Below are 22039 nucleotides of genomic sequence, written 5' to 3' on the forward strand. Positions count from 1 at the left end.
ACTAGGGATGCAAATATTGTGCAATTCTTTTAAGCAATTGTTGGCACTCAATTAATAATGATCAAATGATAAGCTATAGGCCTACCAATGAATTTGTTGTATATATAAGAGTGATTTAAGACTTGTCACAGCAATTATTAGAATAGGATTTTGCATTGTGCATTAAAGTCACAGGTGGAAAAAATTTAATTATACAAACACGGATTAACAGACTGAGAAATCTGCTCAGGAGAGAAGGACCACTGACATTTTTATTATAGGCTGGCTTAACTACCAGTGGGATGGAGACAAAAGGTATTGCTTATTAATGCTACTCTTTATGCTTAACTTTGTTATAAATAAATGAATTGATTTGGTTTTTTTTTTTTTTTTTTTGGTTTTGTCTTTTTGATAACACTTTTGCAGCCACTAATGCATTAAAAAAAGAACACATCGCTTTCTTCAACAGTGCAATTCATATATTCTATAGTGCAAGTGGTAGGCTATTCACTTAGCAAAATAGTAGCACGTTTACAACTACAGCTCTGGGATAATTTTGGTGTGCAGTCTGCTGAAGATGAGAAGCTGTGAAGACGCGTGCAGACTGTCATGGTTCCATATGGTTTGTGCTAATCGATGCCTTTTCGTGCTAATCGGCTACTCGGTATCCCTGTAGTGGAAACTGAGTGCTTATTCAGGGAAGTGAGTGTGGTAATCTTCAGAACCGCCTGAGGGTGCTCCGAGATTCCCTTTGATTACTACTGATTGTTTGCACCTGATTGAGAGAGCTTATATATGCTCACGTGAGATCTGTTCTTCGCTTTAGTGTCTACTTACGTACATGATAGCCGGTACAGAGAAAAGCTCTCTTAGAGAAAAGTGTGGTAAGGAAAAAGGTTTAGGAGTTTTGAAGACTATAGCTTTTTGTTTTGATTAGTAGTAAGACTTCGGTCCTACTAATCATTTAGCTGCAATCTTTATTTCCATTTAAGCCCTGTTTTTGCCTTCCTCGTTACGAGGCACCTTTACTTTGCTTTTCTCCCAACTGCACTGCAGTCTTACTAAAATTCTACTCACTCCTTATGCCTTAGTTCTTTCTTCCGCAGAGACCATTACTTTGTGTTGGGATATTCTCCCTTTGGAGTTGAGTCTTTTTTTTTTTTGTTGGTCCTTCCTCAAGTCTCTTACTGAGACCTAGTGGTTTCCACTTCGGTGGTAACTTAAAGAAACCCCCCTTTTGAATTCACTGTAGTTGCGTGTGATCGTTAACACTTCCATACCCTCACACAGACGGCATGATGTTCAAGTAATGGACAAATAGTATTTTGATAATGCTGTTAGTTGAGGGAACCATGACTCGTCAACTTTCCACCAGTCGAGAGGATTTGTGTCTAACAATGGAGAACCATCTTTCTAATCTAAAATCTAATCAACAGCTTTGGAATTCATTGGAATGTTATATTGAAATTTATCTGTCTAATCAATAAAATTAATTGACATTCTTACAATGTTTGAGTAGTAGCGCTTCCTGGACTCAATTTGAGTTTGTTTGAGGCGCTCTTTGGATGGGATACATATAGACATCAAAATCAAAGGAAACTCCAAGGCACTCTACTTTTTAACAATTAAAATGCCTTTATTGTTGTGGCATGGTCATATTAAACCTTTAAAAACAAACTCTGATGCGTTTCAGCAGCAAGCTTTTGTCAGGGAGTCAATTGGCATTCTTATTCACGATTAACAGTTAAACTGTTAACACCTCTAACCTGATCACATATTTTTAGTAAGTGAAAATTATTTTTCTCAATGTGGCCTACCACTAAACAAAACATACAGGCATAAACTTGACATTTCCTGATAGGGACAAGTCAGGTGAACAATGAGGAGGGTGCATGAAGGGTTATCTATTAGGTAAACCTGTTTAATCTGTTAAAAAAAAAAAAAAGAAAGTGGAAAAAATCACCTTGGGTGTCAAAGGGTTAAATAATTACTTGCTTGTTCAGTGATTACTTGTCAACTTGATGGGGCTGGCATCCTGGAATTCAGTTGCACTTCAAAATATGCCAATGCCATATTGAAACCATTATTCGTATCCCTGTAGCCAACCTGGGTCTCACAACCCATTTGTATCTGTTTGCACTCATTTCCAGCACCCTAAAATTTGTACTTATTCTATGACTGACAGACTCCTCACATCATAGAGTGCAGTTACTCTGAATCAATAAAAACCTGAATGAAAGTCAACCATTTTTCTTTCCCCCAGAATCAATAAAGGTAACCCAGCATCAATATTGAATTTCAAACGCACAGTTGAAGAAAACCTTTCTTAACTTGTAATTGCATATTAATGCAGTGTGTTAAATCATTCTCAAACTTTTTCACCTGTTCTTTATCAATCCCAGTTGTCTTGTATTACTTTGCATGCTACCCAGCTATGTAGCTACTAGCTAGCTAGCTTTGTTTGTTTAGATCAGTGAGGCTTGCAGTATTATGATTAATAATTGATTTAGCTTCAAGAGTGTGTAGTTTTGGTTCTTTTGAAATGTATAACATGAGGGAACCGAGCACATACTGTATGTATAATTATTAAAAAACAATGTCCGTTAGCATCTTTGAGAAACTGCCATTCCCAAGATTCAATGTGCTGTCTGTATGTAACAAGTTTGGTTCTTTGGTTCTTTGAATGAAGAGATTTGCTCATCCAAAACCCAGGGTGAAATTAAAGTATTAATGTAATTAATTTATTTTTGTTGTTGTTAGTTTAAGCCAAAATAATCACTCAAGCATACCACACAGCAGATATAGAATGTCAATCCATAGGATAAGCACTGTTGTCATTTATGACATTTGCATTGATTATAGCCTATTCATTCATGAACCTTTTTGCAAATTCATAGCACTCTAGGTTTTGTGTTAAAACAGTATGTTTATATACATCAAAATTATATTTAACAATGTTGCCCCTATTCACAGTAAAACAGAATACCTGGATGGATCTACAAAAAATGTGACAATTGCAACATCTTAATGCGTGTTACAAGTAAGAAATGCAGGCCTGCATAGAGCTGATTAGCTCTACAAAGCAATAAAGATATAAATGAACTTGAAAAAAATTCTCAAATCCAGAAGCTTTGAAAAGTAATGCAGGGATATAGATGCTGCGTACATATTAATGAGTAATTCTATTTTCTCAATTATATAATTGTAAGTGTACTCATTGTATTAGTATTGAATATGCTATAAGCGAGGGATGAAGAGCAGGTCAGCCAGATTAGGTTTCAGCAGCATTACAGCATTATGCTCAAATCTTATTTAAGTTGGACTCTGTCACTCACTTATGCCATATTCAAGCTTTACTAATACAATGTATACACTTCCAATTATATAATTGAGAAAATAGAATTACCCATTAATATGTATTCACCATCTATACTTTCAATACACTGCAATGTTTCTGGATTTGAAATGTTTTATTTGAATAACTTTCTAGCTTTATAGCCTTGTAGGGATAATTAGCTTCTCAGGCTTTGCATTTCTTACACTCCAATTAAGGAGTTGCAAGCGTCACATTTCTTGTTCCATTTAGGCATTCTTTTTTTACTGTGAATAGGGGCAAACATTGTTAAATATAACCTTGATGCACATCGACATACTGTTATAATTCAAAACCTAAAGATTGGCAAAAATCAGTCATAGGCTATTGTTCGCTAAGTAATACAATACAATTTGGACAGATAAAGAACAGATGAAAAAGCTAGAGAATAAGTCATCATATTGCATTAAAATAAGAAATAAATGTATGTTTTCAATTCAGTGTCAAGATTGGCTTACCTTTAGTGAAAGAAAAATGGAGATTTTTCATTCTGGTCCAAACTGATTCAGAGAAACTGGTTAAGTCACATGATGAGAGAAGTCTGCCATTCGTAGGATAAGCATGACTTTTAGGTGTGGGAAATTTGTTGAATAGACAGGAATGGCTTGTGAGTTCAGGTTGCCATAACCATGTTTGCTGTTCAGTGGAGCACCTGTGCGCTGAAACTGTACTTTTTATGGATTTTTATGGCCCTGGTGTTCCAGTTAGGGGCAAAACTTAAGTCCATAATATTCAATATTGAACCTGTACTGAGTCCGTGTCTGGCACTTACCTTGCTTTACTCATAAATTGGTGTTTACAGTGTATCATGAATTTGTCAATTTAACATAAAACAACAAACATATGATGGTTATTAGTTATGCAATTGGCCTTATGTTACTGAAATAGACTACTTAAACAGCAAAAAACTGCCATTACTCACCTTTAAATATATTGTAGGTATTGACCCCATTCATGGTCATTAGAGGACAATCTTCATCTCTTTTGCAGTGAAACAAATAACAGTTTTCAGTTCCTTGTAGTTTTCCAGGCTTGAAAATAGCTATGTTGCAATTCAAATCTGCAATAAATACAAATTGCCCAGGTGTAAGTTGTTTCATTACATCTGCTGGAAGTCACAGTGTAGTCCTTCAGTATCATACAATTCAATTATCTTCAGTAACTTCATTTAGCAAGTGCAACTTGGGTCCAAGGAGATATATAAAAAGTTATTGTGTAACATTTGAAGAAATTAACCCTATTATATTCCTTTGGCATTTTAAAAGCATAATAGTTTGATTTTTAATATGCTCCATATTAAAATGGGTTTCCAAAATACCATACTAACACAGGATTTACTTCATATTTAACCCCTTTGCACAGATGCCAAATCTACCCAATCCTTTCCCATTTAGGGGGTCCCTATTTAATGCTTTATAACTCCAGGTGTGAGCATTACAGAGACTTGGAAAATGGCTCAAATGAAACATTTGTACCATTTACAATACTAACTAGATTTGTTTATATTCATAATTTAGGAAGAAATAAAGTGCCTCAAGTGCAATTATCTTGGCAAAAAAGCAAAAATGTAGTTGTTCTTTTTTAGTTTGCAATGAAATACTGACAGATCCCATTTATAAAACAGGATAAACTATACATGTTGTTACATCCCTCTGCTCCCAAATGCGCTGGTTGCCTAAATCAGTATGGGCCGGTCTGTCTGTTTTTAGGGAACTGCCCACACCTGCAGGAGACCCATGCACGGAGCTCTGAGGTGATGCTTACCCTGTATAAATACCTCATCAGAAGGAGCTCTAGCTCCCTCTATCTCCTACTGCTCACTTTGCTTTACCACTGCTGGGGAGCACATATAATTTGTGTCTTGTGTGGCTTTCAAAGGGTCTAGAGGTTTTAGTGGGGTTTAGAACATAGAATTGAATGCCATACAAAATACGGTAGTGGTGAAGACCAGGGCAGGTGCTGGAGACAACTTGGACAGAGTGGACAGCCTGGAGTGGTGTGGAAGACATGGAAGGGACTGGAGATCCAAGTGTGTGAAGACCAGATAGCACCAGAAGATTTAACTGAAAGACTTTATCCTTTTAGTAAGCATGATGACGCATGATGAAGCTATGGCAACTCTAGATAATCTGAGTAAGGGTTCAGATAAGACATATTTGTATGTCCCCAGAGAACGGCACACTGCACCCTTTACTGGAAATTTAGACAACAATGGGAGATCAGTTGATTTCATTGAGGAGGTTGAATGTGTCCTATGGGCTAGAGACCAGTCCTCTGGGGAGCAGGCAGACTTTGTATTATCTCTGTTAAGAGGGCCTGCCTTGGAAGAGGTGCGGTTACGCATGAATGGTGACTCTGACCAGATCAGAGACCTATTCAGTTATCTCAGAGAAGTATTCAGAGAGAAATGCAGTGTTCCGCAACTTTCATACAGTTTCTATGGGCGTAAATAGAGATGGGGAAAATGTGATTTTTCACATGCATTGTCACAGATACTAGGTTCTGTAATGAAACACTCACCTAATGCTGTAGCTGATGCAGCTTTAGTCCTTTGAGATCAGTTTATAGAGGGCGTTAGGATCCCTCTCTTAGGCAAGAACTCTGTAAATTTGTCAGAGAGCAAGGTAAAGCCAATGCTGAATTAACTAATGCAGTGAAGGAGCTTACTTTTCAATGAGCAGAGACAAGCAGTGTAACTGGAACGAAACACCAAGCTCAGCCGAAGTTTACGAATGATGGGAAACCTATATGCTTTAAGTGTAAAGGAGCATACTTGTCTCCTGATTTTCCCAGGAGTCTCCCGATTTTCATTGCCCTCTCCCGGTTTCCTCCCGGGATCACAGTTCTCTCATATTTCTCCCGATTTATGACAAATTTTTTTCTTTATTTAGCATTTTTCTTTATACACCGTTTTTTCCTTTTCGTTATCGCAACCTGTTTCTGACACTGTACAGCGTGTATAAGCCCTACGACTCTAAAATTCTAGTGTTTCCACCCGGACAACAATACAGCTACACCAAATGTATCGACGCGAAGAGAGCTGCTCGCCTCATCCTCCTGTCGTGACTGTCTTGATGGAGAGAGAAATGGAGAGTTTGAAGAGAAAGAAATACTTGTGTAAATTTCAGACGTCCTGGAAAGAAGAATTCCCAGTTCTTACGGAAACTTAAAGGAAAGATTCATGCATTTTGTAAAATCTGCCGCGTCGATTTTTCCATCAAGCATGGGGGTTGCACCGATGTGAATCACCATCGAGAGGCTGAGAAACATAAGAAGGCGATGACAGTGCACCAGGGCCAGCAAAGCATCGTAGGCCTGCTTGGTAAAGGAAGACCTGATGCAGTAGTATATGCTGAGACTAAGATGGCTATGTTAGTGGCCAAACAGAACATCCCCTTGTCACGTGCGGGTAGGTAGGACCTAAACGCAGAGTGTAAAAAAACTCAAACTTCACAGGCAAATCCAAAAAAGACTTTAATCACAAAATGTAACCAAAAAACAGGAAACCAAGGCAAGGCCTCACAGGGCTACTCACAAAAAACACAAAGTTCTTCAAACACACGGAGAAAACGGAACGTGGGTAGAAACACATAGGAAGCTAGTCTCAGGCAGAAACACACAGGGCAGAAACACAGCCAGAAACACAAGGATCCAGCACCCGAGTCAGGGAAGAAAATAACTTAAATAGACAAGACACTAACGAGACACAGGAGGGCACAATGCACAATCAGACCACAGAGAGGGAAGGGAAAACGAGACATAACCAAAAAACAATAATTGAATAATTGAAAACAATAATACAATTAAACAGGGAAAAGGAACAGAACTACCACCATCTGGCGGCCAAAAAGGAAAAAACAGAAAACAGGAACAGAAACCTGACACCCCTTCACATTCAGTGATGAAATAAGTATGTGAAAGATATGTTTCCGTACTCAGAAATTGCCAAGCAGTACTCATGTAGGAGAACAAAGGCAACTCAAATAGTGAAAGGTAAGCCTAATGTTATACCACTTCCCCACATTTTTTCTAAGAGTAGCCTAGCTAAAATTATCTACCTATTTTGACTTTGTAGGTTCAAACCAGTTGCACGTGTTCAAGCAGTATGACTTAAAAACTGAATTTTCAGTATATATTTTGACAGGTGCCATTGCCCCAGCATTGGACAAGGAGGTAACAAAGCTTTGCCAAAATCAACCCTTTGGTCTCATGTGTGACGAGAGTACCAGAAGCACAGAGAAGGAGTTTGTGATATTGGCCAGGGCTGCGTTTCCGAGTTTCGATGTACCTTAACGTTCTACGAAGGTTCTTAAGGCATACCTTTCAAAGGGAAACCGCTTTTTTACGAGTGTTTCCCAGACTATACCTTAACAGTTGCCTTAAGGGACACCTCAAAGGTACATCGTAAGTTGGAGCTGGCCTTCATTGTGGTGCTGAAAAGTTTATCAAGCGATGCCAAGCAAATCGATTGTCTCACTTGTAAAGGCTTATGAATGACGTTTTAATATAACAAGTGTTGTCATAATCATTTTACATCAATCTAATATTGCAGAAGAGGAAGCTAGCCTACTAGAGATCATCTACTAATCTCTTTAAGAGTCAATTAAGACGAGACCTTGTGATAGTTTCAATAAATATGTACATATAGGCTACAAAGGATAAAATAAAAAGCATCAATCGGGACATATAAGCCATAGTCTGGGACTTCGTGGAAGACCAGGAAAAAGGATATAGGCTACATATGGGTGAATTATTTTGTTCTTATTGAAACAAATGTCTAATGTTAATTTGTTTTTGTCACACAATATATAGGCAACTGTAGCAGCATATCCACTGATTCCCGCGAACTTTTCTCTGCAATGCAAAAATGATCGTAGATGAAAGGCAATTTGCGCGTCTGTGGAAATTGATCATGATTAATTTTATACCGGGTATGCCTTATGAATAGGTCTACCTGTTAAAGTGATTTGTTCATCCACCTTAATTTGCTGTTGGATAATCTTAAGTTTAACCAAGAATATCATTATTGGGTTGTTTACCAAAAATCGTAAAACAACATGGTAAGAAAAATGTTCCATAATGTTGATATTTACCCAGTGCTATTTTGTTTTATATAGGAGGTGTGAGCTAAAGGAAGGGGATGTAGATCATTTGGATATGTTTGTTCATTATGAGCCACCGTACCTGTATGTGTGTTTATGGCTAGGCCAATCAACGTGCTCTAGTTCGGTCATGCAAGTAGACTCACTCAATGTTGGCTTTGCACACACAGGTTTTATATTCTTAATAAACCGGCGGTTTGTTCCAAGTCAGTGATCATTGACTCACACACAAACAAACTAATGTCTACAGGATATGCAGTCAGAAAAGCCATATCCTCAGTTAGCTCCACTACGTATACATTTTTTAAAAAACTTTTTTTTTCCTTTTCACAAATTGGATTAGTATCATGGATAGGCCCTATACTTAATCGCCATCATGATGGGGATAGACAGGTAAAACGACAACATTCTCATGACGTGCTATGCACAGAAACGTTGATTGGATAATTACTTTTCGTAAAGTTAATATTAAACTGTCATTTTCGCATGCCGAAGTGCTACTAGATGCGCACTGTAGCACAACTGTCGATTTGAAAAGCAAAATGTTGGCATAATAAGGCAAAACTGTGACAGGATTACCGGAGCACAGCGCTAATGGACAGCTTACGAGTGCCTCAGACCACCCTTTTAAAGGTATACCTTTCATAAGGTATACCTTAGCTAAGGAGACGCTGGGAAACAGCTCGAGACCTAAAGGAAGACCTTAAGGTATACCTTACGATGCACGTAGCGCTAAGGAGACTCTGGGAAACGCAGCCCAGAGTTTTTGATGAGGAAACTCAAGAGGTGGTCACCAAGTTCCTGCATATGCCAGCATACAACATTGGAACAGCAGAGCACCTATTTAGGTCTATTTAACCCTGACCACAGTGCTAAGATAAATGCAAAATCATTACTGTCCATATAAATTACAATACTCTAGGAGGCTGACCACTGACCAGTAATTTTGTACTTTGATTTCTAGTGAGAGAAACATTGACTGGAACAACGTGGTGGCCTTTAACAGTGATAACGCCAGTGTAATGAAAGGGAGGCATAGCTCTGGCCAGTCGGATCAAAGAGATTCAGCCATACCTAGGGGCGACATAGCTCAGGAGGTAAGACCGATTGTCTGGCAGTCGGAGGGTTGCTGGTTCAAACCCTGCCCTGGGCATGTCGAAGTGTCCTTGAGCAAGACACCTAACCCCTAACCCCTAACTGCTCTGGCGAATGAGAGGCATCAATTGTAAAGCGCTTTGGATAAAAGCACTATATAAATGCAGTCCATTTACCATTTACCATACCTAATCGACATAGGTTGTATTTGTCATCTGGTCCAGCTGGCAACAGGATGTGGCATCAAAGCTCTCCACCAGCCAAGTGAAGAGGTCTTAAGCAGCATATATGCTCACTTTGACATCAGGTAAGCATATTGATATTTTGCACATTACACTTACATTAGAGTGCATTGACAGATATTGGATGTCATTTTGGTCCCCTTACATTTCACTTTTTAACCATTTCTTTCCTCATTTTTTCTTTAACTTACTTCAACTTTAGTGCCAAGCGATGTGAGCTCTACAAGGAGTTTGTTGAGTTCACAGATTCAGAGACTCTGAAGCTTCTCAGGTACTGTGCAACGAGGTGGCTCAGCCTGCTGACCTGCATAAACCGCATGCTCAACCAGTGGAATGCACTGCATATTTTGACAGTCACGAGGATGTGGAGAAGCCTGGCAAGGTGAAGATGCTGGCAGGCCATTTAGCCAGCAAGGAGACAAAGTTCTTCTTCCTCTTCCTCTCCCAGGCTCTGAAACCACTGGCAGATTTCAATGTTGCGTTTCAGGTCTATCATAAGATGAACTTATTGCATCTTATCAGCAGTGAACACATAGCTATCTGCACATCTTTGTTCAGGGTTATAGATGGCTTAAAGGATAATTCCTGTGTGATACTCAGATGGTTCTTCGCCTTGAGAATTATATTTAAATGTCCATCAAAGATGAGGTCCCACATTCTCTCCAAAATTAATAATTTTTTAATGAAAATATGTCTAACGTTTCACTTTCAGGGACTGTCACTTAAAATGTAACAGCTAACTGGGGGGGGGGGTTGGAGATGGGGGCAGAGAGAGGGTATACTTATCTGTATATACTTACCTTACCTGTAATGTGGCTTGATCCCCCTCTCTCTATCCCCCTAACCTCTGGCCCTTTTGTTGTGATTTTTAGATGGTTGCTTAACCTCTAGGACCCGTGCTTTTGTTAGTGTATTGTTTTTGTACACGTGTATATCTCTACATGTTCAATTTTGCATTACTCTTTTATCATTACCAACTCCTCAAGGACCACCCTCGCTAATTACATCATGTTTCACTGATTAATCCATCATGTGTTTCTAGGCTGAAGGGGTGGTGGTACATAGGCTGCACAAGGAGATGACCAGCCTGGTAAGAAGATGCCTGGGAATATTTCTCCCAGCCCACCTTATCGCTGATGTCCCACTGAAGGACATCAAATTCAAGGATACCAGCCAACAGTTGCCAGATGAAGACCTCTTTCTTGGAGAGGCTGCACAAAGATTCTTGGAGGATAACATGGATGACCTTTCCTCTTCAGTCCCAAGGATGTTTAAGTAAGCTTTATTGTGTAATCCAAATCAGCTTACCCCATAAAGAAATAACTGAAATCCCATCATACAATGGCTGTAATTGTGCATCTGATCATGTGTCATAGGGCAGTGAGAGGCTTCTTTGTAGCTGTGACCACAAAGATGATGACAGCATTTCCCTTGGACATCACCACCCTCCAAAATCTGACCGTGTTGGACCCAGAGTTATGGCATCAGTTTTCCCCAAGGTCAGGTGCAGTAAAGAAACTTTAAAAAAAAATTTATGTCATTAGTTTTTTTATACTGTATAATTGGTTACAGAAGTTACAGATGATGGTTACAGAGAAAACATAATATCCAGCTCAGTTGTGCTGAATTTGTTCATTTTTATTTGCAGTGATAGAGCTAGGGAAAAGACTGCCACAGCTCAGGTTGGACATGGATAGCCTTAGGGAAGAAGTGGTGGAGTACCAGGTGGTTGGCAGGGCAGAACTTCCTGAGGAAGCAAGAATCGACAGGTTTTGGGCTATTATTGGAAGAGATGGAAGGTTCAAGAATCTTGCTGAATTGATGAAGGCACTTATGTGCATACCACACAGCAATGCATCATCAGAGAGGGTGTTCAGCATGGTCAGAAAGATAGTGACAGAGAATAGAATGAGGATGGACAACTCTACCCTTTGCTCACTCCTTTCTTGCAAATTGAATTTCACAGGTCTGGCCCACATCTATGTTCCCTCAAGGATGGTGCTACAGGCTACAAAGCATTGCACTTTTTACTACAATAAGCATTTGTAGATGTATGGAGCTTTTTTCCTATCTTTATTCAAGAGCAATTCAATTTGAGAGCATGACTTATTGATTTCACGTTCATATGTTACAATGCTTTCCCTCAAAACCCTGTCCTTCAAATAGCCCCTGCTTGCTTAGATTTGCTCTGCTTCTGCTCAAACTGTATACTTGCACTCGGATATATTGTTGCTTACACAGATTTCCTGCTAGTGAGTAACAACCAATAACAAAAACATTGTCTGGTTGCCTGAGATTCTTAAAATTAAAAGTATTTAACATAAAAATGCTGTTGCAGTGTACTTATTATTTTGTTATTTTCATTCTTTAAAAGTCACCAGAATGCAGGAAACAAAAACTCAAATTTTCTGGGGGAGGAACCCCATACCCCCCACTGAGGTTACAAAATCCATCCTATTTCTGAGGTCTCAAGGTCGGTAAGTATATAAAGGAGTGGGACACATTGCCAGAAATTGTATGCAAAACCGAAATGCGTCCGCCACCAATTGCCCCACTCAGCACTGGGAAACGAGAACCCTTGCTGTGAGTTGGACAATGCGAGAGCCAACAGTAGACTCAAAGTTGATCAAAGTCGTAATAGGTTACTGGAACATGCAGTGGGAACGTGCCCTGTGGTAGATCTTAAGATTGGTGCTGTTATGTGTCCTAGTTTGATCGATATGGGTAGTCAAGTTAGCACCATCACAGAGTGCTTTCTTCAGGGAACACTGACTTGGGAAAATAAAGGACATTCTTTCTACCTCTGGCTGGCTCACATTGACTGCAGCCAATCTAGGTTACCTAGAGTTAGAAGTGGAAACAATGGGTTTGACCCCTTGCCAGAGTGTGGGTTCCTAGTGGTTAAGGACCCGCAGAATTTCCATACTGGTGTTCCCGCTATCATAGGCATGAACATCATCAGTGGATGTAGGCAGCTAGTGCATCCTGAGTTTGACACTACATTAGGGGGAAAACTCGATTCAGACTGGAGAGAAGTTTTTCAGCGAATGCAGAAGTTTAATGTGACAAAGAAAGCTGCCATAGCCAGAGTTGCGGGCAAGGACCCTGTGCATGTCCTCGCTTTATCCGTAGTCACTGTCATGGCAACTGGGCCCAGAGGGGAGCTTGGAGAGAATGGCAAGGTTGTTCCTACAATTGTAGTTTCTCACTGTTGTACCATCCCAGTGCAAGTTTAGAAACATATCCAAAATCTCTCCAAAAATTAATAAAATGTTTTTTTTAACACCGTATTTAACTTAATTTCAAAAATAACCTCTATAATCAAAATATTTTGAGCGGTAATACTTACATATGGAGGATGAAATCTTTTGTGTTCAGTAGATAGAGACAGAGAATCAATGCTGTCGTTATCCTCTTTTGACTTAGTCCAGAAAACAATATCAGCTAGTTCTATCAGCAAACATATGCCTTAGCCATGCTCAGAAGTTCTCAAGAATAATATTTTACAAAAAATGACAGAATTCACTGATACTGTTTTGCTGGGTACAGTGTATTTTGCTGCTACCACAGAGTGAAAACCTTTCGTTACGCTGGGATACGTAATGCTATTCCATGTTATACATCGTTAGAAAGCATATACTTTCACCTACTGGATGAAATAACTGTCAATCAAGCCAGATTGTACTAAAAAGGCCGACAGCACTGTAAACAGCATGCGTGGTATTACGCACAGCTTTTTTTGAAGGTACCGAGGTGTCACAAATGTCCATATATTTCACAAACGGATTGTCCAAGACAATATATGACCACTAAATCTCGAAAGGGACATCTCTATGCATAGAACCAATAGTAAGGTTGAATATTTATTCCATATTTAGTCTCAGATATTGACAGTAGAATGGCATGGTATAATTTTAGAAAAAATTGTCTTGTTTATTTTGTTATTCAGTGAGCAGCATTTTCACTGCAGTACTGGCATATCTTAGGGCTATTGTTGGGTTTATCTTGCTGCTATGAATACAAAATTGTACTGGTAAAATAATATTTTTATGAATGCCCATATTGACACTACTATCCAGTGTGTCATGTATGGGGGGTGTAGTTGCAGATAAGACTGCAGGGAGGGGGTGCCTGGGAAATGGACGACCGGCCCGACAATAGTGGCACTTAGAAACTCTGTCTTTGGCATAGTTGTCCTGAATAGTCTACTAATAAAGCTAGGTATTAGTTTGGTTGCAGAAGCACTGACACTGAGTTTAACAATCTCAGGACATATGGCCACTGGGGGATTGCACAAAGGGGTTAAAATACATCATCTTTACATTGTAGTGTTTTATGAAGTGTCATTGTCTAATGAATATTTACCTAAAGAAGTGCAATGTAGTTTTTAAAATTGTGAATGAAACAACTTACAAGGCCATTGTGTTTGTGTGTGGGGGGGGTTATGTCCTGCTTTCAGCTCCCGCCAGAGTGTGACTGTGGGGGCAGGGAGGTGGACTGAAAGAGAAGGAAAGTAGTCTGTGTGTTTGCACAAAGTTCTATTAGAAAATTATTGTTGTTCAGCCAAAATGTACCTTCGCCACTAATGATTTTAACATAGCAATTTTGAAGTGCTGATGTATTGTCACCTTTGGTTCACAAAATGAGCTACACATGACATGTGGGTCTGTTTTAAATTTGTATATTTCCAAAATTTGAAAAGTGGCTTAAAGGAGGTGTGGTCAAATATCATTTCTACCATTTTTGCATATTTGATTATTTTTAAGAATCTTTGATGGAGGGGGATTTACTGTGGCTTCCTGTGAAATTCTGTAGAAAAAATTCTAAATGACTGAAAAATTCAATATGGCAGATATATGTAATAATCTTTTAAAAGTAGCTAACTTTAGAGTGTCAGTTCCATGGGTGACATGCACAATAAATCATACTGAACAGGCATACTACACATGTTTGCCATGGTTTTTAACCTGGGAAAGTGGTGAAAATGTGTGTGGTAGGGTGGGCGTGGTTTGGCGTCGGCTGCAGAGAGAGTGTCCGGAGCGGCTCTCGGATCCATCGTCACAACTGTCAGGCGGAGGTAATCAGCACCGATAATTCTTAATTGTTTGATTGTGCTGATTGCCTCTGATTGTTTTCAACAGTGAGCCTGGGGTTTTTAAAAGCCGAGACCGGGAGTCTTCACGAGACAGCTATATGGTTAAGAGGAAATACCAAAAAAAAACCTGTGTTTGTTCATTTTGTCAAAGAGCCGGTTGGCTGTACTAAAAGAGCAGGTAAGTGCTGAAATAAACTGACAGTCTCCTGTGAGTGTGTGTTGGAAGGTAGGAGGGGTGCCACTGATCTTGCCACAATGTGTTTTTGAAAAAAAAATGGGGGAAAATTTTGGCATACCCATATTAAAGGTAGAATATACATTTTGAATCTGGCGTAGAATTTTCTTAGGACCTTTCTCAAGAACAAATTTAAGAAAAAACTTGGAAGATATAGGTGAATGAGGACCAATGTTTACTTGGCCCACACATCTAAGCCTAACTCATTCTTCTTTGTTATATTTCTTGCGACTTTAGCTCCTATTTTGCTTGCAGGATAGGCACATTTTTTGAGTATTTATATATTAAATATTTTCCATGTAATAATCATTTTTATCTCCATATCTCTTTAAGGGTGTCGGGCTTATACAGACACAGCATAGTGAAATGATTTGCAGTACCTTTTGGATCAGTGGAGCAGCAAGCCTTCAGGCAATCCAGTTCAGAAGGATGGCAAACTGCATGCATGATTGTTGTCTTTTTTGAGAGTGCAACCCTGACATTTATGGTCTTCTCCTGGTGCTGTTTGGAAAAGCACAGCTGCTGGCCTTGAGCTGAAATGACAGACACTGCACCCCACAGCAGCAGCATCATAGTGAGCAGAAGAAAGGGCATGAGTGCAATGCGATTCATGGCTTCATCTGGCAGTAGTGAGAGTATTCACTGGCCTTTCCAGGAAAAGTTCTGTGGGAAAGAAATGTGTGGTTGTTAGGAGGTAGCATGAGCATTTAAATAAAAGCTGAGAATGTGCATATACAGTGTGTTCATATATACAGAATATATGTTTATACATTTAAATATATGGACCGGTGACAGATTAAAGGAAAAAACGGAATTAATGAGTGAAGAAACCTAATGAATGCAGATGCTTCCATATACTGTAGGTGTATTGCATGATACAATTAAGCAATTAACATCCTGTCATGCTCTGGCATGTATAAAAATGCTGAGCAGGCCCAGTTGACTTTGATTTTGGATCAATGGAAAATTAAATTGTTAAATGGGAGAACTAAAACAAAGTCTCAAACCCACCACAAACATATTTTTTTTTGCATATCAGTGGCGGCTGCTGGACAGAATTTTTGGTGAAGCAAACCCATCATCACCCCTGGGATGCCAAAGTCACTAACAGGGAGACATGCATTTCATTATGGCAGATTTATTGATTTTCTTTAAAAGTGACAACAGCTGAATACTGTAGCATTTCTACAGTTTAACTACCACTTTTTTTACTAGACTACTGTAGCTAATGTTACCTGCAAATGCCAAATTTCTAAATGAATGTTAGCTAGCCCCTATTCTCTAGCGACATACAAAAAGTACATCTGTTCATGTCTACAACACCCCATTAAAAGCACTTCAATTTAAAAACATGGCAGACACGATCATAACTAGCAGTAGTCCACATTTACGCACAACTACATTGGAGACCCCCGTTTATCATCAGATATAATGGTGATTTTATGGGTGCAGTCTGTTTTATATGTTGTTCAATAAGAAAACTCATCTTGGTTATGGTTAGTATGCTTTCTTAGTACAATAGTCTGTGGCTATCGATGCTAGATATTTCACCAAATGGGTGTGTGGTCCAGTAGGTAATATTACACATCCTATCCGAAAGCTAGACTGCGTACAACAGATTACAAAATATCAGTTTGTTTTCCTGGCTCGTATCCTACAAAACTTGGCTATGTTTATTTACTTGCTTCTACATGAACGTTACTTAAACGACCATGACTCTGAACATAAATAAGTATGGTAGCTACAGTCATTTCATATATGAATATGCATGAATGGATTTATTCAACCAACCGTTTCCAGTGGACGTGTTTATTCTGAACAGATTTAATTTGATATTTCAAATAACTGTTTTTCCACTGTGAAACAATAACACATAATAGGCCTATGTTTCACTAATCTAGGCTATCAATAACATTAACAACAGTAGCCTATATACTAGGTGAATTGACACTCTGTATCAGGCACATCGGAATTCTGGAATTACTATGAGATTTTGCCTACTTTGATATAATGTTGCTGAATAAATTTGTTGGCGTCTTGATGCAAATCTCAATGTCAGGTTCATGTAATTTCGTTATCTGAATTTTCACTCGTGTTATGCCACCTAAATTCCAGCTCCTAGCGACCTAAAAATTAAAAATCATGTTAATCAACCTTTTAAATTAGCTGTTTTCCCCAGATATTTAAATATGCTTTGGCAATTGGATACGTGCACCTTAACCTTAATTTAACCCCTTAGCGCACATGCCAAATCTGGCCAATCCTTGCCCATTTAGGGGGTACCCTATTTAAAGCTTTATAACTCCAGATGTGAACACCACAGAGAAAAATGGCTTAAATGAAGCAAGACATTTGTACTATTTACAACACTAGCTTAGATGACTTTATATTCATAATTTTGGAAGAAATAAAGTGCCACAAATGTAATTGTCTAGGCAAAAAATCAAAAATGAGATTTCAAGTAAGACAGTCATTTGTAAACCATTCCTCATCACTAGCTAGGTTAGAACCGGTTAGAGCAGCAACATTACAGAACCAGGCAAAATGTAAGCAACATAAATTAGGCTTTAGCGTGAGAGCATCTATTATCGGCAGGGTTCGCGCAATAGACAGCAAAACGTAAACATATTTGCAATTGTATATAAAATAGGAGAAATGTTGGTATAACAACCTGTTATTATGGAAAAAAATTATTATGAAGAAAAAAATTTCCTCCTCTGGAGATAATTTTTTTTCTGTACTTTCACATTTTTTTCTGTGCCGGAAAATATCAGTAGTCGCTCAGCACTAGCTAAGGGGACATGTATCGACCGCCCGTAGAGATTAATGGAACTTGTCTTTACTTTGAAATGAAATTGTACAAGTGTCCCATCTTGTATATTTGAGGTTAATATAAGAAAAGGTGGTCCCTATCAGCATTTCTATCAATATTTAGTTGTAATACTCAAGTTGCAGGAATCAAAATAGTTGCTAGTGCTAATACTTGCATTTTAATAGGTATTGGCAGTCCAGTCCTCTCAAATAAATAGGAAATAAATACAACCCCTATTCCAAAAAAAATTGGGACATTATGGAAAATATTTGATGTTTTACCTTTAATTGTTTTTTGAAAATATACACTTATTGCAAATTTGATGACTGCAACACACTCCAAAAAAGTTGGGACAGTTGAGTATTTACCACGGTGTAACATCACCATTTATTTTAATAACACTTCTTAAGCGTTTGGGCACTGAAGATACCAGTTGGTTAAGTTTAGCAAGCAAAATTTCCCCCCATTCTTCCATTATGCAGGTCTTCAGCTGCAAGATTTTACAGGGCCTTTGTTGCTGTATTTTGTGCTTCATAATGCGCCACACATTCTCAATCGGAGACAGATAAGGACTGCAGGCAGGCCAATCTAGCAACCACAACCTCTGCTTACGCAGCCATGCACTTGTAATCCGGGCAGAATGTGGTTTGGCATTGTCCTGCTGGAAAATGCAGGGACGTCCCTGAAGAAGACAGCGTCTGGATGGCAGCACATGTTGCTCCTCAAATTTGTACATATGTTTCTGCATTAATAGTGCCCTCAAGTTACCTATGCCATGGGCACTGACACACACCCATACCATGTCCACTGGCTTTTGGACCTGACGCTGATAACAGCTTGGATGGTCCTTTTCCTCTTTGGCCCGGAAAACACAACGACTGTTTTGTCCAAAAACTATTTGAAATGTCGACTCGTCGGACCACAGAACACACTTCCACTGTGCTACTCTCCATCTCAGATTAGACCGAGCCCAAAGCAGTCAGCGGCGCTTCTGGACAGTGTTGATGTATGGCTTCTGCTTTGCATAGTAAAGCCTTAACTTGCATCTGTAGATGTAGCGGCGAATGTTGTTGACAGGCAAGGTTTACCGAAGTATTCCAGAACCCATGTCATGATATCCATTATAGACTAGGGTTGGGCCAATGTAAACATTTTCAAACCGGTTTGATATTAAGCCAAATACCGGACCGATAATACCGAATTTTACCACTAGGTGTCGCACGTGACTCAGTCGCTCCCGAGTGGAACCAAAAGGGTCCAACTGCAGCACCTCAGACTTCCCTCCTCAGACCTCTTTCCTCAGGCCCCTCTCACGCAGGTTTTATCACCCCCCGCCTCTGAGTACTTTTATTATTTTCAGAAAACAGTATTATTGCCCCCCCCCCACTTTTTAGTACTTTTATTGTCTTCAGAAAACTATTTAACCTGTTATAGATATGCTAACCAGGTCGCAAATTACATCCAACAATCAAATTAGCTAGCAACTTTCTCAAAAAATAGCTAGTTAGCTAGCTAGCTCGTTTCATGTAATCTCGTTAGCTCTGAGCTGCAAACCATTATTGGGTAAATCGGGTTTTATCGGAATTACAGGCGCCAATTTTGATCCGGGCTGCAAAAATGATCCGGGTGAGATAATGACATTATAAAACCATTGTGACATACTTAAAGTTTTGTTGCAGCGTCCGTTGCTAAGCCAACGCTGCCTGCTACATTCTTTGGGTTATTTTCCAGCCTGAAATGCGATTGTATTAGTAAATGGCTACACATGTCATCTAACTTGCAAGTAGTTGGCTATCTCCCTGGATATGAATGAAATGTTTTAACAGAAAATGATAATAAATGTGATTTTATCCACGGAAATGGATATACAAAAAGGCGAAATAAATGTTGTGGTCGCGATCGCACACAGCACTCAGCTGCAGAATTTTGAGGAATATGGGAGCATGCAGCTGAAATCCTCTACGGAAAGCAACCTCACAGAGATCTCATCTACGATCAGTAGGCAGTGTTGTGCTTCACTTCGGGGGCTTATTCTGCTCTTACAGTTCGTTTCCAGCCCAAACCACTGCAAAGAGAGTGGCACTAAATTGCGCACGGCCTGTCAATCTTTTTTTAAATTTTTTGCACTCAGACACTAGTGGCTCCGTTTATAAACAAACATAATATTATGTATATGTATTACTAATGCAATACAAGTTAGATTTAGTGCCGTCGGCACAAGTTGTTGATGTAGGCTACTTTTTAATTTGCCAGAACGTCTCATAATGACAAATGCCGGTTCAGTCGGTTCGCATAAAATCAAACCGGTTTAAGGTCATACACCGGACCGGACCGGCAAAACCGGAAACTGACCCAACCATATTACAGACGCATGACGACTTTTAAGACAGTGACGTCTGAAGGATCGGAGATCAGGCACATTCAGAAGTGGTTTTCGGCCTTGCCCTTTACGCACCGAGATTTGACTGGATTTCTTGAATCTTTTAATTATATTGTGCACTGTAGAGGGTGAAATGCCCAAAATCCTACCAATTTGACTTTGGGAAACGTCGTTCTGAAAGTGCTGGATTATTTGCTGACACATCTGTTGGCAAATTGGCGAGCCTCAACCCATCTTTGCACTTGAAGGACTAGGCCTTTCTTGGAGGCTCCTTATATACTATAACACGATTGCCTCACCTGTTTCACATCACCTTGTTATTTCAGCTTGCCACATCCTTATTAGTCCTAAACTGCCCCTGTTCACTTTTTTGGTACGTGTTGCAGGCATAAATTTCATAATAAACGTATATCTTCAAAAAACAATGAAGTTGATTAGGTAAAACATAAAATACCTTGTATTCAAACAAAAACAGTATAAAGACAAGTGAAAGTAACTTTACAAATGACTGCTTTCTGTTTTTATTTGCATTTCATTTACCGTCCCAACTTTTTTGTAATCGGGGTTGTATGATAGCATGTCAGATGGTCAATTCCCCCCCCCCCCCTCGGGTGGTCGATAATAGGTGCTCTCACTCTGCTATCGCATAGTTAAACCTGAAGATCATTCAGTGTGTGTAATAACGTTGTAACACTCAATTACTGTACGCTACCATTTTACACCCATTCACACCTGAGTATCAGTACTTGTTACCCTTTGGCTGGCAGAGGGGTTTTGTGAAGAAAATGGCACAAAATGCCTGAGTCAATTTCTTTTTACTATTCTAACAATTATTATTCTTTCAATATTAACCTATCAATATTTTGTATTTAGAACCAACAACATTCACGGAGGCCTGCTGTATCATAATAATTCAGTGCAAGGCCCAGTTTTTACATACATCAAAGGTTTCATATGTATTAAAGCTACCTTGTCTCTGTCTGAAACAGTACAACTGCAATATGACATGTAGATTTAAAGAAACTCAAAGAAACGTTCAAGCAAACGTACAGAAACCAATAATATGTTCTGGTTAGATACTTATCCCAAGGTCTAAATTTAAGGAGTGCTGTCAATTCAAAATCCATCTTTAGAAGGAAAATAACATCTGACTTATTGTTACAAATTAGGTAATCAGATTACTGCTTTGTTTTCATCATTGCAATCTACCACAAACTTTGGTAAACACATTTTAACTGTCCCAACAGAACAGAATCTTCTGCTACAAAAGAGAAATAGAATTAAAATAGAATGCTCAGATAAACAAGCATTCTTTTTTAATATAAATCACGTGATAGGTAAAGACATACATTTAAAATGTTGGACATAAACAGTTACATACTCACCCAAAAACTGCCGCAGGTGCAACCAACTTTACATGGGAAAAGAATAATACTGTGATCTACAGTCCAGTCCACATGCCCCTTCTCTATCACCATGAAACAGAACTTTGCCCTATCTCATGGAATCCAATATCACTTACTGCTCTGCTATCTGAACTCAGACACATCCCAAGGCACAGGGCAATCATTTTAAAGAGCCATATACTTAAATACTCAAAGGCATTTTCAAGATTGAACTGAAACAGAAAATTCTGTTTTGTTTGCATGGCAGATGCACCTACAGTATGCATAGCTTTAACATTTACTAAAATATTTTTATCACAGGTAGGAAAGTCACCTGGACA

The 22039-nt window shown here is 39.0% G+C and overlaps 1 protein-coding gene across 1 annotated transcript in view; it reads right to left on the reverse strand.

Annotated features, from left to right (window-relative positions):
* LOC118235202 (MANSC domain-containing protein 1-like) overlaps positions 1-21781 on the reverse strand; it is a 36649-nt gene extending 14868 nt beyond the window's left edge. The window contains exons 1-3 of the mRNA XM_035432342.1: positions 21699-21781; positions 15502-15784; positions 4275-4412 (exon numbers count right to left, since the gene is read on the reverse strand). Of these exons, the coding sequence (XP_035288233.1) occupies positions 4275-4412; positions 15502-15733 (370 nt within the window). The 5' untranslated portion in view covers positions 15734-15784; positions 21699-21781. The remainder of the gene's footprint in view (positions 1-4274; positions 4413-15501; positions 15785-21698) is intronic.
* Positions 21782-22039: the final 258 nt, after the last annotated feature.

Source organism: Anguilla anguilla, chromosome 9 (genome assembly GCF_013347855.1).
Source record: "Anguilla anguilla isolate fAngAng1 chromosome 9, fAngAng1.pri, whole genome shotgun sequence".
NCBI classification, from domain to species: Eukaryota; Metazoa; Chordata; class Actinopteri; order Anguilliformes; family Anguillidae; genus Anguilla; species Anguilla anguilla.